General features: G+C 39.1%; 1 protein-coding gene across 3 annotated transcripts in view; it reads left to right on the forward strand.

The window, feature by feature from the left end:
- GSTCD (glutathione S-transferase C-terminal domain containing) overlaps positions 1-14,248 on the forward strand; it is a 60,930-nt gene that overhangs the window by 3,406 nt on the left and 43,276 nt on the right. For all 3 annotated transcript variants that reach the window (XM_063135651.1, XM_063135650.1, XM_063135652.1), the window contains 4 exons: positions 1,569-1,984; positions 3,414-3,866; positions 5,956-6,210; positions 7,102-7,195. In XM_063135651.1, the coding sequence (XP_062991721.1) occupies positions 1,574-1,984; positions 3,414-3,866; positions 5,956-6,210; positions 7,102-7,195 (1,213 nt within the window). In that variant the 5' untranslated portion in view covers positions 1,569-1,573. The remainder of the gene's footprint in view (positions 1-1,568; positions 1,985-3,413; positions 3,867-5,955; positions 6,211-7,101; positions 7,196-14,248) is intronic.

A 14,248-nucleotide genomic window follows, 5' to 3' on the forward strand; every position in this document is an offset into this window, starting at 1 on the left:
GGCCAATGGCCTCCAGAAATTATGTATAATTGGTGCAGAATTATAATCCTACTTATAAATGATTTCCTTCATTCTGTGTTAAACTACCTTCAGAGTAGTATAACAAGGGGCTTGGTTGAAAAACAGTCTTCAACCAAGTAATAAGGTAATTTGAATTGAAATTGTTTTAAAATATAATGGGCGGTATCATATATTGGCCATGCTGCAGAAGAACACACCACTAGCACAATAGGGAGCTGGTGGTTGTTAAAGCAACCCCAAATGAGCAGGAACACTCATGTCTGGAATGGGGCAGGTCAGCAGAGCTTGCAGAAGGGAGATCTGCTGATCTCTCCAGATCCAGAAATGATTGTTTCTGCTCGTTTCTGGGGTTCCTTTACAAAGTGCTAAATTCCTCTTATGTCCAATGGGGCTTACTCTCTAGAAGTAGGTTTAAGATTGCAGATTTAAGAGTGGCTCTGCAAACTCTTGAGCAAGCTAGTAGAAGACATTTTCCAGTGCAGCATATTGGAGCTTATGTTGCAGTATGCGAAACATGGTCAATAAGGAAAATACAGAGATCACTTTTAATAAGGAAGATCCAGGAGACCCTCCCTGAGGGTGAGACTGAGAAAGCCTCTCAGGTTCTGTGCTGTAGACTAGTGTCGGAATTGCAACAACTTTCTCTTCTACTGGTCTGCATCCTTAAAAGGGATCTTTAGATAGTTCTGTATCAGCTTAAACAGAAATGTTAGCCTTGGGTTGTCAGAAGGTGACCAGGTCTTTAAGCTGAATTGCTGATGGACTGATTGCTTTGCACAATAAAGTCTATTTAGTTGGAGATCGACTTCTTTGTTGGACTACATGCACGTTATGAGGGCTCGAGAGCTGACAGTTAGTTGCAATTCTGACACTAGTCTACAGCACAGAACCTGAGAGACTTTCTCAGTCCTGCCCTCAAGCAGGGTCTTCCACAGAAACTGCCTGTGATGGGCCAACCTAGTAGACCTCCTTACTTTCTGACATTGCTCCTCCCTGTTGACTCTTTGTCTAATCCGTGCATCTGTTACACACACTTCCTCTCCTCTGTGAGTTGCTGGGTTCCCATAGAAGGAAAAGTTATGGTTGGGCTCTGATCCAACTGATTAGCCTGCCCTTCGGAAGATTCTTCCCTGTTACTGGCTCCTTGAGGCTCAGGTCCCACCCACCCCACCCCATGCTCGCCCAGTTCATTATCAGAATCTGAATCCTCCTCTCTGGTCCTCCTCTCTTGCCGTCATCTGTCAGTGATGTAGGAAGTACCACAGCATGGTGCTGTTACCGTGAAACAAGTAAGGGTGCCTAAACATTATAAAGTGAAGAGGAACTCGATATGGGGTGCTGTGCTAAGCATAATGTTTTGTTTTGACCTGTGGCTTTAGTTTCAGGATGTTTTAGGAAGTTTGTGATTGAATTAGTTCACGAATGGATTATGCCAGTATCAGTAGGGACCGATGTCTGTATCAAAGCTTTATAAAACTTTGTGCTCTCTCTTGATGTGTGTGTGTGTGTAATAATAATATTTTATTAATTGCATTTCTTCCTTTAAGAAAAAATGAAAGATATTACTGAAGATCACCTGTATCTAGACTACTTTGATCAGAATGAAGATTGTATTTTTCCTCTCCACACATCTGTATCCTTGTTTCTGTTATCATACTGTGACTGTAAGACATTCAAAGTTTTTTTAGTATCTCCGGGTGAAAATGCTTCAGATGCCCAGCTTAAAGACAAAGTTCTGCCAGAGGACCTGGACATTTGCCTCATCAGAAGGTGTGAACTTCCATTGGTGGTCCAGAGCTGCTGTTTACCTGCTACTGTTGAGAAGAATGGGACATTCTGCCGAGCAGGACTCGCTGTGGTATTGAGGCACATAATACATAAATCGTATAAGTCTGACCCATCAAAGGAGAACATTTTGGAACTCTTGGGCTTTAAAAACACCTGTTTGAAAGCTTGTGCTGAAGTAAGTTTTTTTACTAGTACAGTTTAATACTGCTTTGTGATAAACTTCAAATATATTAAATCTTGTTCAGTACGTGATGAAATGTGGAAGGGACCAGTTACCACAGTACCTTCTAGTATATGAAAGCAAAGCAATAACAAATTTGGGGCTTGTTTCTTGAATCATTGCAAGGAGGTGCCAAAATAATACAATGATAGATGTTTAGTGTGGAATAAATTCAAGGAAACCATATAAAATAGTTAAGTATTGTCTAGTACCAGTAACAGTGAATATTTATTTGTAAATGTTAGTAGGATTTTGCATGTGAGTAACAAGTCTTGCAGGGAGGGAAGGATCAGTGTTAGTAACTGGACTGGATTATTGAACCCTGGCTTATTAAAGGTCTGATAAACTTCTAAAGCAAATTAGGAGAACCTTGAAGGACATTATGCCTAGTGAATATAATGGCGGGCTTCCATTGGGCTATTGTAGGCATACTAACTGGTGAGGATTTTTTACTTAGAATCATAGAGTTGGAAGAGGCCTACCGGAATCTGGGTTCCTGTAACTTGAGCCCATTCTGAGTCCTGCACTCTGGGATGATCAAAAAGAATCATAGAATCATTGAATCATAGAATAGCAGAGTTGGAAGGGGCCTACAAGGCCATCGAGTCCAACCCCCTGCTCAATGCAGGAATCCAAGAGATCCTGGCCCTCTGTGTGACAACCTTTTAAGTATTTGAAGAGTGCTATCATGTCTCCCCTCAGTCTTCTCCAGGCTAAACATGCCCGGTTGTTTCAGTGTCTCCTCATAGGGCTTTGTTTCCAGACCCTTGATAATCTTGGTTGCCCTCCTCTGAAACCCCTCCACTTCTTGAAGTGTGGTGCCCAGAACTGGATACAATACTCAAGATGAGGCCTAACCAGTGCCAAATAGAGGGCAACCCATACGTCGTGTGATTTGGAAACTATACTTCTATTAATGCAGCCCAAAATAGCATTTGCTTTTTTTGCAGCCATATCACACTGTTGGCTCATATTCAGCTTGTGATCTACAACAATTCCAAGATTCTTCTTGCTTGTAGTGTTGCTGAGCCAAGTATCCCCCGTCGTATAACTGCATTTGGTTTCTTTTTCCTAGGTGTTTTTCCTTTGAATAGCAGGCCCCTATGTCATCCTACAAAGTGCTTTTGAATGTACACTCAGCTTCAAAAGTGGTTTATCGTATCACATGCAAAACCTCTGTTTGAAATGCACAAGGCCAGAGCTACTTTAGGGGTATGGAACTAGTCTTTGAATCTTGCCCACTATCTATGTGTAGACTAGCGCTTTTTTTTCTGCCACAAAACAGGTGGGCACACTGTGTGTGACACTTTAGCCTTTTTATGTTTACAATAATAAGTATAGTTATAAAATTACTCTTCATCTGATTGATCATATTAATTTACAGGTTAGTGAATGGACCAGACTTTGTGAAATCAGCATTCCTCTGGCTGTTGAAAACTGTCTGAAGGTGTCTCCTGAGCAGCATCAGAATATTCCAGAGGAGGTACTTCAGTTTGAAAAGAAGTTGGGAGAACCTGTAAGGGTGCACAACGATGACAAAATTCGAAGGCAGAAAGTTCAACAGCAAAAGACTTTTGTCCAAAAAGCAAGCAATGATGCTTCTTCACAAGCAGAAAGATTTGCACAAAATCTGGAATCCTGCCCCGCGGATCTGGAACTGAGAGTAGCTTTCTCTAAATTAACTGTGCAGAAAATGCCACTTGCTACTAACCGGGAGCCCTCTCACATTAGGAAGATGAAAACATCGGAGCTCCCACTTTTGGAGCATGTCTTTGCTGAAGGGCTTTATTTCACTTTGGCAGATGTAGTTCTCTTTCCATGCATCCACTATTTTTTGGTAAGCATTAATAAATGTATATATTTCTTTTGACTGGCTTGTCGGGGTAGAAACAACCCAGAGTTCCTAGTTCACATGTAATGATAAACCACAGACAGAAGGTCTATGGGTCGTTTAGCCACTCACACTTGCAGCAGGAGTGATAGGGCAGCATGCATAAGCAAGCTAGTCAGAATCATAGAATCATAGAATCATAGAATAGCAGAGTTGGAAGGGTCCTACAAGGCCATCTAGTCCAACCCCCTGCTCAATGCAGGAATCCACCCTAAAGCATCCCTGACAGATGGTTGTCCAGCTGCCTCTTGAATGCCTCTAGTGTGGGAGAGCCCACAACCTCCCTAGGTAACTGATTCCACTGTCGCACTGCTCTAACAGTCAGGAAGTTTTTCCTGATGTCCAGCCGGAATCTGGCTTCCTTTAACTTGAGCCCGTTATTCCATGTCCTGCACTCTGGGAGGATCGAGAAGAGATCCTGGCCCTCCTCTGTGTGACAACCTTTTAAGTATTTGAAGAGTGCTATCATGTCTCCCCTCAATCTTCTCTTCTCCAGGCTAAACATGCCCAGTTCTTTCAGTCTCTCTTCATAGGGCTTTGTTTCTAGACCCCTGGTCATCCTGGTTGCCCTCTTCTGAACACGCTCCAGCTTGTCTGCATCCTTCTTGAATTGTGGAGCCCAGAACTGGACACAATACTCTAGATGAGGCCTAACCAGGGCTGAATAGAGAGGAACCAGTACCTCACGTGATTTGGAAGCTATACTTCTATTAATGCAGCCCAAAATAGCATTTGCCTTTCTTGCAGCCATATCGCACTGTTGGCTCATATTCAGCTTGTGATCTACAACAATTCCAAGATCTTTCTCGTTTGTGGTATTGCTGAGCCAAGTGTCCCCCATCTTGTAACTGTGCATTTGGTTTCTATTCCCTAAATGTAGAACTTGGCATTTATCCCTATTAAATTTCATTCTGTTGTTTATTCTGTTGTAATCAATCTGTGTTCCTCAGCACCGTAGCTTAATTGTTACATATCAACACAGTCATAGTGGGTTTTTTAATAGGAAAGATGAGATTTTGTAAGAAATAGTAAGTAAGAAATACTTTTGTAAGCCGCCATGAGAGCCTTTTTTGGCTGAATGGCGGCATAAAAATCCTTAAATAAATAAAAATAAATAAATAAATTTTCAGAAAGTTAAATTCTGGAGCCTGTGCTATTATATCTATTCTGTCTGCCTGTTCTGTAAGCGGTTCTGAGAGCTTTGGCTGAAAAACCATAACAAAAATTAAACAAATAGAGCCCTGCCCCTAGTGTTGTGAACTGCACAATGTAAACATACTGTTTTTAAATGCCTAAGAAGTGTTATGTAGTACAAATGTTTATGCCAGTGAAGTTGCGTTTTTGTAATGAAAGTGCATTGGAATATAGACGGAACAAAATGATGTAATAAAATAGGCATTCCAGGAGGGAGACTGGGAGATAGGCAATCCCCTCCTAGGTGGGCCTACCTGACCATTCCCTAACATGCGCCTAGTTAGTGAAAATACCTTAGCTTCTACTGCAGGAATAGTGCCAGTGGTTTGAGACTTGTGCATATGTACTAGCTACTGGATGTTTTGGGAAGGGATGTGTGGGAGCACCGAAGTCTTTCTGCAAGGCTAAAATCTCCCTACCATGGAAGGCTATCTTCACCCTAGGTCTTGAAATAGGATAGAGCTAAACGTTGAAAGCCTAATTGAGTCTCCCATACAGGAGATAAAAAGAGCATGTAAATATGAATAAATAAATAAATAGCTGATTTTTTTTTAAAAAAAAAACTTAAAACTTTCATGTTGTTTTGTCACTCTTGGGAGTTGGAGAGATTAATTTAGGAATGGGTTCTGGGGGAAGCAACCAGTTTTGGTTTAGAGTTTTGGTCTGCCTAACTCACTGACCACTGGGAACATATGTCAAAAAAGCCAATTTATCCGCGGATGCATTCACCAGGGACTGAAGATAGAAAGGCAAAGGAGATGCAGTCATTCCACACTTTGTGTGCATCAAGTTGGTTCATAAACTGTCATTGTAATGCAGAATTTTATATTCTTCCTTGAAGGCTTTCAGCAAGAAATACCAAGAGAACATGTTACAGTTGCCTTTGATATGCCGTTGGTACCGGAGAGTTCAGGAAGTACCTGGAATAAAGCGAGCTGCTGTCAAATGCAACATGCAATTTTTCAAGTATGCAGGATCATTCTCTTTACCAGATGAACACCTGCAGAGCATCTGCACAGCTTCTGATGAGCCACAAGAGGAACATGAAGATACCCATTTCATAGGTGGACCAAGGCCAACTATGAAAAAATTAATGGTAGATCAATAGTTACATTAGTGACTACATGTATTAACCATAAAAAATTTCTGCCTATATTTAGGAAGTTGCAGATTTGAGTAAAGAGCATGTCATTAGAGTTGCTTGACAAGATATGTGAATGTTTCAGTTTTTATAGGAAAACTTAATGTTTCTGGCTTCTTTCCAAAAATATTGACCTTTTTTATAAAATCAATGTTTCCGTTTCACTTTAGTATCAGAAATGATCAGTACTTGAATTCTGGCTTCCTGCAATATCAAAAAAATAATTTATTTCTCCATCCATAGTATTTTCATCAGAAAATTGTTTGTGTTTTAGATCTACCAAGGAGGTGGAAACGGCAATAATAATTTGTTAACTGATATTGTTAATTTCATGTCATCAAAGTAGCTCACATACCTTAGTAATCCTTACTAAAGCCTGTAAAACTGTTCAGTATTATCACCACATTGCAGATCGGAACAAAGATGAGCATAGGTGCTTGCCCAGCTGTGCAGAGTGAATTAATGGTTATACCCAGATTTGAACATGAGACTTCCTGGCTACTGTTGTTAGCCAGTGAGCTACCCTAACTCTCATTATGAGCTAGTTCACCTAAAATATGTCTCGTCCCTCAGTTTGCCAGTCCTTTGATTCCCATTTCATTTTTATCCCTGTAATCGCAAACGTTTTGGTTTCTCGAGGAAATGTGCTTTGATAGATATAGAAACTGACAAAATACCTCTATAATGGGCATGTGCTGTTAAAACTATATAACTCTCCTTGAGATTGGGATATCCTTGCTATGCTTGCAAAATACAGAGCGCTCATATTGACATGCAGTTTGAATAAGTAGCTTTTAGGCATTGCTAGCTAATTTCAGAATTGCTATTTCCTCCTCCTCAATGCAGGAAAATGGTATTGAAGCAAAGTTTTCCCCTCATCCTTGCCCTAGGTGGGTCCTGGATTGGGACAGTCTACCAGCAGCAGTTAACCCAGGAAAAGGTAGGGATTTTCTCTTGGTTTTGCTATTTCTATTGAAATCATGTTTATTCAGGCATCAGGCAAAGGATGATTTGACAACTACCATTATAAGCTAAGGGTACTATCCTATAAGTCCTACAAATCCTAGCATGGCTGGCTTGAGAATGCTGGTTGCTGTAAAACATTTTTTCTGTCTAAACATGCGTAGAATTGTGCCCTGAATTGTTGCTTAAAGATTAGGTATGTGAGTATTAGTCATATCAGTTAGTAATGAAATTTCTAATTGTTCAGAAGCTGTGTGTGTGTTCCAGATGTCTGGAGGAAAAATGGATAGCAATCACCATCTTGCCCTGCTTGTGATCTTCCTTAGAGCATTTGATTGCCCTTAAGGAAGACAGTGAATGCTATACTAAATTGATGTGGGTTATGGCCAAGCAGGGCAGTTCTTGTGTTTTCCTACATTCTTTAATAAATTAACTACCATGACAGAAAGCATAGACACACAGATTATTTTATAAAGGTAAATATTGTTTAATTTGCTACTAATATTAAAAATAACTTGAAATTTTCGACTGTTCTATTTTGGAAATTGACTATTTCTACGATGGTTGTCTAACTGTGGATCGCAACCATTCTTTGTGATATTAGTATTGTATAACGTATTTTATTATATTCCCTTCAACTGGTCATTGCTTATATCTCCATTAAAATATGGAGGGTGCTTAGGGGAATGTGTCACAGTTGATGAAGGATTTGTCATGCAAGACCATTAGAGAATAGTTTCAAAAAGTAGGCATTTTCAGCACTGAGGAAGAGATTCTGAAGGGAAATGCATGAATTGTCATATATATTATATATGACAGCTTTCTCCGCTGTGGCACCCCGGTTGTGGAACGAGCTCCCCAGAGAGGTCCGCTTGGCGCCTACACTGTACTGCTTTCGTCGCCAGCTGAAGACCTTTTTATTCACTCAGTATTTTAACACTTAATTTTAACTTAAATTTAAATTTTACTGTTTTAACTCTGTATTTTAATCCTATATCAACTTTGCTGTGTGGTTTTATCCTGGTTGCGCTTTTTATACTGTATTTCGTAATTGTGTTTTAAACTGTTGGGTGTTTTATTGTGGTTTTAATTTTTGTGAACCGCCCAGAGAGCTTCGGCTATTGGGCGGTATAGAAATGTAATAAATAAATAAATAAATAAATAAATATTAAAAGCTGTTACGGCAGTCTGGTCTAGCCAGCTGTTCTTCATGAACATTATCAAGATATAATGAGAAGGAAAGCTTTGGATAAAATTAATCATCAAAATATTTGAGAAGGGTTGCCTGTGAGAAATTTTTGTGCTCATTTATTTATATTTATTTATTTATTACATTTATATACTGCCCCATAGCCGAAGCTCTCTGGGAGGTTTACAGAAGTTAAAAACAGTAAACATTAAAAGTATACAAAACTTAAAACATAAAAACCACTATATAAAAACAACAGTATCCATTTAAAAATAGTTCTGGGGGGTCCGTTAAAAAACAAAGCATTGTTAAATGGTGTTAAATGCCTAGAAGAAGAAAAAAGTCTTGACCTGATGCCTAATAGATAACAGTGTTGGTGCCAGGCAAGCCTCATCGGGGAGATCATTCCACAGTTGGGGGGCCACCACCGAAAAGGCTCTCTTCCTTGTTGCCATCCTCTGAGCTTCCCTCGGAGTAGGCACTTGGAGGAGGACCTTAGATGTTGAATGCAGTGTACGGGTAGGTTCATGTCAAGAGGGGCATTCCATCAGGTATTGTGGTCCCAAGCCATGTAGAGCTTTATAGGTTAAAACCAGCACCTTGAATTGGGCTCGGAAACGTATAGGCAGCCAATGCAAGCGGGCCAGAATTGGTGTTATTTATCATACTAAATACTGTTTTTTTGTGATTTTGGTTCTCTTTTCACCATTACCCCAAATGTGTGCAAGCAGAAATCACAGAGGATTCTGTGCTGACAAATAGCTTCCATGGAATTATTTTACTGTAAATTGTATCTTCAGGTCCTTCAGTGGAAGCACAATGTATACAGAAAACACAGATCTCAGTGTAATCCATATCTAATGTAATCTCAGTGTAATCTCATACCTAATCCATACTTAGATATTTAGGGTTAAGAAGACAACAGATTAAGCCTGCAGTCCTGTGTAGTTACCTGGGAGTAAGACCCATTAAACATTGAGCTGCTTCGCACATCTGCTAAGCCAGGCTTTATTTATCCTATTTTTTGTTTGTTTGAACATCTGAATCCACACCAAGCAACAAAACCTACAGTTTGTCATTATGTCTAAACTCAGAATCCTGGCTTATTCTTGGTTTGTTTCTGTACCCTGTCAAAGTCTCTTGCCAATCCACAGAGTTGTGTGGTAAAAGCAGCTAAAAATGAACCACTCCTCAGGCTAAACTACTCCCACTTAGTCATAACTATCAAGTCCCATTCATTTCAGTGAGTCTACTCTACATAGGACTGTGATTCTCCTACCTTCTCACTTATTGTACAGTATGAACTAACATCAATCTTGTAGTCATGCATGTCTTTTGCACCCATTATTGTAGAACATTTAATATCTAGCTTCAGTATTTACTAAGATATAAGATGAATCAACAGTACAGATGTATACCATTCCTTTAAGACCTCAGGTATCCTATAATGCAAGTAGTGTCTTCTTTTGATCTGATCAATTCAGTGCTTTGTTAGCTGGTTATATTTCTCTATCATCATTGCTGTCTATTTTCACTTTGCTCTATGAGTTCCACCTGTAAATACAAGTTTCTTAACTAGTTTTAAAAAGGCATAATATGTGCCTTGGACAGGCATAGACAGTCTATTTAATCTTCCCCAGGATTGTTATCTCTGATGGCTCTCGGATGACATGCAAAGTTGCTGCAATTTGGTTTTACTTTTCAGTAAATTGTATATTAGTGAAGGCTAATGGCTGAATGCAAGAATAGATTTGAAGGCATTTACCTTTTGATAACCCTGTCATCTTGTCTCAGCAAAAGTTCCTTAAGCTTTTCAAAACAGGAAGGGGCAGTCAGTTGAAAATACACTTATGTGGGTTTGAGAGGCTGAAGTATTAGGTTGCCATACTTGCTAGTATGCTCATGGTAAAGGAGTACCAGGCCTTAAGTATTGGACTGGTTCACTTCTGTGGAGGATTATGTAAAAGAAAATAACTGAAGGCATTGCAGCATGCTTATGTGGTCTTTCAATTTGGCCTTGCTCTGAACCACAAAACAATTACCCATGCAATAAGGCTCTGTAAACACAAAGATTCCTGTTTAATATATGTGAAAGAGGATTCCATTGGTGTCTCGAAAATCGTGCAACAACTGTATATTGGGATGGTGTTGAAATACAAGCCTTTTGAGACCTGGAATAGGAAGATCTCACCTTTAAGTGTTCCTGGACTCTGTTGCACAAGTATCATCACATCATTGTCCATGACTCATTCCCAAGATTTGTTTAAAAAAGCATGAGGGGGGTGAGGGAATCTAGGTAGATCCTCCCCCATCCCTCTTTCTCTCTCTCTCTCTCTCTGTTGTATCCTCACTGGAAGAATAAAATAACTTTCAGGAGCTATCAAAATGTGTCACATTAAATAATACTCAGTAATATAGACTGAATTTTGTTTAAGCACTATATTTAGCACAGATTATGCAAAATGAGCACTCTCAGAGAAGGAAATGTAAAAGACTTGAAAGCAAAAGCTGTTGTAGTGAAAATGATCTGTTATTAAAGTTTTTGTCAGTTAAAAATGATAGGATTGCTGCAGTAGAGTCTCAACTGAGTTGCTTCTCTTTTTTTTAAAATGAAAACTCAACAATGCCCCTAAAGTGGGCTTCATGAAGCCATTTATCCTACAAAATGGAAGGATTAAAAAAAACCCTGTATTTTGAAAGTCCTTTATTCCCTTTCTAAGCCTGTCAGAACTTTTTGAAGGGCTTTGAAGAGTGCCTATTATAGCTTTACGTACCTTTCCTTCCTCTTAAGCTTCCTAAAAGAAGACCTCAATCCTTCTCCTTCAGCTATTCCCCCCCCCTCAAATGAGACAGTTCTTTGCTTCAAACCCACAAGGATTGCACATGTAATCCAAGTGGTACTCAAGTGAATAGAGCAATATTTCTCATTAATCTCTTTCTAGTGCTGTATTTTACATCGAAAATGTTTGTACAGATTTAAAAAACTTGCATAGAATACTGGTTCCAGAGCAATGGTGGTCCTATGACCCCAACGGCAGGTGGAGCGGCTCTGCACACTCCCATCTTACTATTTTAAAGAAGACTATTCCTACTTTTTAAAAAAGCTCTCATTGCATCAACATTCCCCAAACTAGTGCCCCCTCCAGATTGGTTATACTGCAACTCTCATTATAACAACAATTGTAGTCCAACACATTTGGGACGTACCAGGTTAGGGAAGGCAGCCTTAGATTGAGTAACACTGACCTTGTACATTGGATTACCAGTCCTGCTGTGAAATATTCAAAATGCATATGGTTCTGTTTCCATGCTCTCATTTGGAGAGTAGCTTTTAGGTTACATTTGAAAACTCAGGAGCAGTCTTCCAAATACACAACTTTATGATTCTCAGTGTTCAGGAAAGCATTAACAATTATTTAGTGTTCACCCTGCTGATATTTACAAATCACTCTTTCCAGAGTTTGTGACTAAAAAAATCACCCTTCCCTTTTTGGAAAGCATAGCTGTGTTGATTATTGTTAGAACCCCAAACCACAAAATACAGGTAAGCCAGCAGATGTTAGTTAGGTGATAGTCAGTATGCATAATATATAGGACTGTTGTTCTCTTTAGAGTGTAGGAGTTAGGAGGTATGCATTCTGTTAAGACTGCTACTGTGACAAGCCAAATTCATGTCTAATAAGATACCAGTGGGACCTGCCACAAAATGTTGCAGTGCATCCTCACCTCCTATCTTTCCGGTGCTGCTATCTTTCCGGCGCCAGGTTAAGACTTTTCTCTTTGCCCAGGCATATGGTGGCACATCTTAATCACCCACATGTTTAGTGGTGTGTTTTTTAAACGGTTTTTAATGCTTTATGTGTGTATGTTCTGTGTTTTAGAATTTTAAATTTTGTATACTCGTTTTTATCTTAATTTTAGAATTTCTGTGAACCGTCCAGAGAGCCCTGGCTATGGGGGCGGTATACAAGTGTAATAAATAAATAAATAAATAAATAAATAAAAGGAATATTCCTGTTCAAGGTCCCAGCTGGGCAGCCATCTAATCTTCCGGAATATGCCATTCCATCCTCCATCCCTCCTATTTCCATTTATTTTATTTTCCAATTGACAGTCAACATTCTGTGGCTACTGAGCATGCTAACCCTCAGTGGGCTATGTGTATGTGTGTGTGTGAGTGTGTGTGTGTGAGAATTATCCCCCCTATTAAAAAAAGGTTTGATTGTTGTTGTTTTAAAAAGGAAGATATTCTGCAAACCTTGGGGTTCCTTTAAGCATGCTGATATTTCCTCAGTTTTGTCTATTCTTGTTGGCACTCACCACCTGAGTTTGCAGTTAGAAAGTGATGTACATAGGCAAGAAATCCACAGCCAGAGACTTTGCTGTTATATCCTATTTGCGTGTATAGTTCAGTTGTGCTAACAAGAGTTCAGGTGCTGCTGAAACAGACTGTTTCTAGAGAAATTTAGTGAAAGCACCAAGAGCCCCAAAATATGAGCAGAGCTAACTAATATGTCAGTTCCATAAGAAGTAAGTTAGCGTATCCTTCAAAAATGAACAATAGATTTCAATGAGTGTATGTTAAAGAAACTAAAACGAAAGTCTGTGCTGGTACAGAAATGGCTTTGGTATTCTTCTCTGGCATTTTTGGTACAAAGCAAGCACAAACTTCGTTGCCTTTTAATTTATTTAATTCATTGGTTTTGTGCCCAGTTTTCAGCAATTCTAGACCACTAGATGAAGGTACTTTCATTACTAGAATATTGTGTTTTCTTTTAGGAATGTGCAAACAATGCATTTTTTTTACCAGGCATCCTTCTGCAGGCTTCTTCTTTGACAAAGCTCACAAACACACCAAATACAGATAGTTTTATGCACATACACTCTTCTGTTATTGAGAGAATTCAGTTGAATCACATTTTTCAAGTTTACAGCCCAAGTCTATGCATGTTTACTCAGAAGTATTACTTCTTAGTATTTATTTATTACATTTCTATGCCACCAAATAGCCAAAGCTCTCTGGGCTGTTTAGGGTTGTAACTCTTTGATAAATGGTACTACTTTTTAAACTATTGTTCATCATTTCAATTATGATAATAGTGTATTCACTGTTAAAAATCAATTTATAATACATTTCATTAGCAATTTAAGTATCTGAGTGTGCATTTTAAATGCAGTGGCTTAATTCAGTGCATTAGGGGAAGTCTACTAGCGTGATCAGACTTCTCTCTTTGATTAGATAAAAAAGCAACTTGGCTTGAATTGCATTGGCTTGAATCTGGCCATCTTGGCTGTAAATTTCCATATTTTCTCCTCAACTTGCAAACATTTCAAGAGATATTCTAAGTTGTCCATGAGGCTTTGAAATGACTGTTAGACCTGAAAAGCTTTGTGTTCCAGTAGAGGGCAGCAAAACCTGTTTATATGAGTAGTGGCTTGCATTGTTGGGAAATAACATACAGATTGAAGCGACTTCAAAATGAAATGCCGCATGCATATGGCTTGCTGAGATTATTGGTATTGCATTCTACAAATCCCTGGTGACCTGAGAGTAGTTTGCTTCTTAAGAAAACAATATTAGTTTGTGTTGGAAATATATAATTTCCCTTTCAAGTTGGCTGGAAAAGTGTCTAAAAATTTATAATCCTGTTTTTTTCTGAAATTAAAAAAACTATAATTGGCACAGACTTATGGGCAGAACAATCCTAACTGGGATGGGAGAGTGAAGTGGTATCACTTCCAAATCGCTGCCAGCTCATGCAAGCCAGGGCAGGTGTGTGTGTGTGTGTGTGTATGTATGTATGTATGTTGGAGGGGAGGGGTATTTTCTCTCTTAGTAAA

The sequence above is a fragment of the Elgaria multicarinata genome, chromosome 10, assembly GCF_023053635.1.
Source record: "Elgaria multicarinata webbii isolate HBS135686 ecotype San Diego chromosome 10, rElgMul1.1.pri, whole genome shotgun sequence".
NCBI classification, from domain to species: Eukaryota; Metazoa; Chordata; class Lepidosauria; order Squamata; family Anguidae; genus Elgaria; species Elgaria multicarinata.